The sequence below is a fragment of the Phaseolus vulgaris genome, chromosome 6 (genome assembly GCF_051622355.1).
Source record: "Phaseolus vulgaris cultivar YP4 chromosome 6, ASM5162235v1, whole genome shotgun sequence".
NCBI lineage: Eukaryota > Viridiplantae > Streptophyta > Magnoliopsida > Fabales > Fabaceae > Phaseolus > Phaseolus vulgaris.
Window position 1 is genome coordinate 8,857,327 of NC_143503.1, and position 2,654 is coordinate 8,859,980.

Sequence of the window (2,654 nt, forward strand, 5' to 3'; positions counted from 1 at the left end):
TAATTAACAATTTTGTTGATCTTTTAGCTTTGAAATATGGATGCTTAGGTATTTATCATAATTCTTTTCTCGGTTTGAATCTCGCCAATAATTTTAAAATATGACGTCATTCTAAGATATTTTGTAATGATTTTTAGTTATAAAATAAATTTTTTAATAAGAATAAAAATGTACTTTGTAATTTTTCAACCATTAATAGTAAAATATCATTTTTAGCAAAAATATATGAATTTAAAATTATTTACCACAAAATATTTTGACATAGATCCATTTTTATCCGTTTTAACTAATATTTCATCATAAATATGTGTTTTTATTGAATTCTGATAAAAGAAAAAGATAATATCATAATGAGCAAGCTATTTATATGCATTAACTCAATGTTACATCTATATAACACAAACATTCATTATCAAAACTGTGATGAGAAACCCAATGAGTTTAGTATTTATGATTCTAGTTGAGTTAAGAGCTTTATTGGGTAGTGTTGATGGTGATAGTTGCAAGGTGGGTTCCTTAACCTTTACTGCAATTTTCATTCCCTGAAAGCAGAAGCCTCTTCCACAAAGATAATAATATGTTCTTGCTTCTAAAAGTTGGACAACATCTCTCCCTCCTTTTGTGATATTTTTTATGAAATTTGTATCAATACAATTCTCATAATTTGTTTTGTTAACCTCCAACACATTGTGCACAAGCTTATCAAAACCAAAATCTGTGTACACAAAGGAGGTTGGGTTGAACATTAAACATTTAATGTATAAATATAATAATAATAATAATAATAATGTTGACAATAGACCTTCTACAAAATTTGAACAACTTAGAAATATTAAAAAATTAAATTTAGAGATAAAAAAAATTAATTAGATACTATTTTATGAATTAAAAAATTATTAGTATTCAAATTTCTAAATTTATAAATTATTTTTTAAATTAATATTTAATTAGTTAATTGGTATCTAATTAGTTATCGATATTTTAGCTATCAATTATAGGATATAAAGTAGTTGATAGCTAAAACTTTGACAACTAATTAGATATTAATCTAAAAATTAATTTATAAATTTTATTAATAATAGAAACTATTTTAAATATGAATAATTTTTTTTTAGTTCCTAAAATAATATCTTTAATTAGTCACTAATAGTATCTTTAATTAGTCACATAATTAATCACTAATTATTTTTTATCTTTAAAATTAATTTTTATTTAATAATTTTTTTTTGTAGTAGTAGTTTTAATAATAAAGATATATTATACAAAATTTTCCAGCATATCATAATCAACTATTTATAGAATTGATTAACTGAAAGCACTTACATAGCCAATCACCCTTGTAGAAGTTTTCATGACTTGACCAATTTGTGAAGTTAGCTTTTGGTGTCCATGTATATCTTCCTCCTCCTACCCTGTGAAGTATAGGCTCTCTTCCTTCAACTTTGTAACACCCCATTGTGATGGTCATCAATAAGCATAGGATTATTTTTCTCCTAACCTCCATTTTCAATATAAATCTCTTATAGAAATGAAAATTATCAATTGTCAAAATAAAACAAAATGAGTAGCACACAATTCATAAGGGTAGGCAATGCCAAGTCATAGAAGATTTATGGAAAATAGGTTTGGATTTTGGAATAGAGAAAACAAGGGTTTTATGGCAAATTTCATGTGGGTTGAATCATCAAGAAGTTGTGATGAAAATTGGAGCCAAATTTTGTATGTTGTACCGGTATGGCTCATCTTGCTTCAATAATCCTAGTATATTTTTTTTAATTATTTCAGACAGCAAAAGGAAAAAGATTAAATCAATAGCTTAAGGTTGAAACAAATTTTAAAAAATCAGACCTAGCTCACAACTTTCTACTGTCTCAACCATAGATGGCTCATCAATTCTACGTTATTCACAGCAACAGCATGATGAAATAAAATATGGTGACCTTACTTAACAATCAGACATTAATGTAAGTAAGCTTTAATAAATGCTTTTGGAATCAAGCCACGTCACAATTTTTGCAACATTAAGATTCCATCTAAAACATTTAAAGATTTTAACAACAAAGAGAAATAGTATTTTGAAAACGGTATAAAAAGCCACAATATGATATATTTGTACTTAGAAAAATAATACTATCTTTAATAATCATATTCCACATCCCCAACAAGTATTCATAATAGTACATGTCAGGTAAATGTAAAATTTTCAAAAGTTCTCTTTTCTTACTCCGATTAATGTTTATGTCCTATTACATGTATTCAATCTTTAAACTAATCCTATCACGCCTCCAAGCCTATATTCCATTTTTTCACATTGGGAGAGCTGTGATTCTTTTTTTCCATTAAGCTACAACTAGGATGCTTTTTGCAAATTTTGTAAAAATGTTTTTCTTCTGATACTGTTGTCAAATCTTCAATGCAGAAAAGACTATAAACTAGTAACAAGAGCCTAAGGAACAAACAAATACAGTATAGGATGCATTTTTTTCTTATTTGTTTACAAAAGATTTTCACAAATATTTTGCTTAAAATAAAACTTTAACAATCAACTCAGAAAAGAAATTCAAAAAGCCAAACAGATTTCCAAACAGAAACAGATATCAGAATTATAATCGGTTAAAATAACGATTTAACTGGTTGTTTATGACAACGGAAAA

The 2,654-nt window shown here is 26.0% G+C and overlaps 1 protein-coding gene across 1 annotated transcript; it reads right to left on the minus strand.

The window, feature by feature from the left end:
• Positions 1-337: 337 nt before the first annotated feature.
• LOC137816918 (early nodulin-like protein 20) lies at positions 338-1,631 on the minus strand. The gene is made up of 2 exons (XM_068620093.2): positions 1,324-1,631; positions 338-715 (listed from the first exon to the last, which is right to left on the minus strand). The coding sequence occupies exons 1-2, from the start codon at positions 1,502-1,504 to the stop codon at positions 390-392; spliced, it is 507 nt and encodes a 168-aa protein (XP_068476194.2). The 5' UTR covers positions 1,505-1,631; the 3' UTR covers positions 338-389.
• Between the last annotated feature and the right edge of the window lie 1,023 nt (positions 1,632-2,654).

Excerpts from the sequence above, each read along its gene's own strand:
- LOC137816918 (XM_068620093.2), bottom strand. The coding sequence starts at position 1,504 with ATGGAGGTTAGGAGAAAAATAATCCTATGCTTATTGATGACCATCACA. Across the intron at positions 716-1,323 it reads CTACAAGGGTGATTGGCTAT|ATTTTGGTTTTGATAAGCTT; the intron begins GTAAGTGCTTTC and ends TTGTGTACACAG.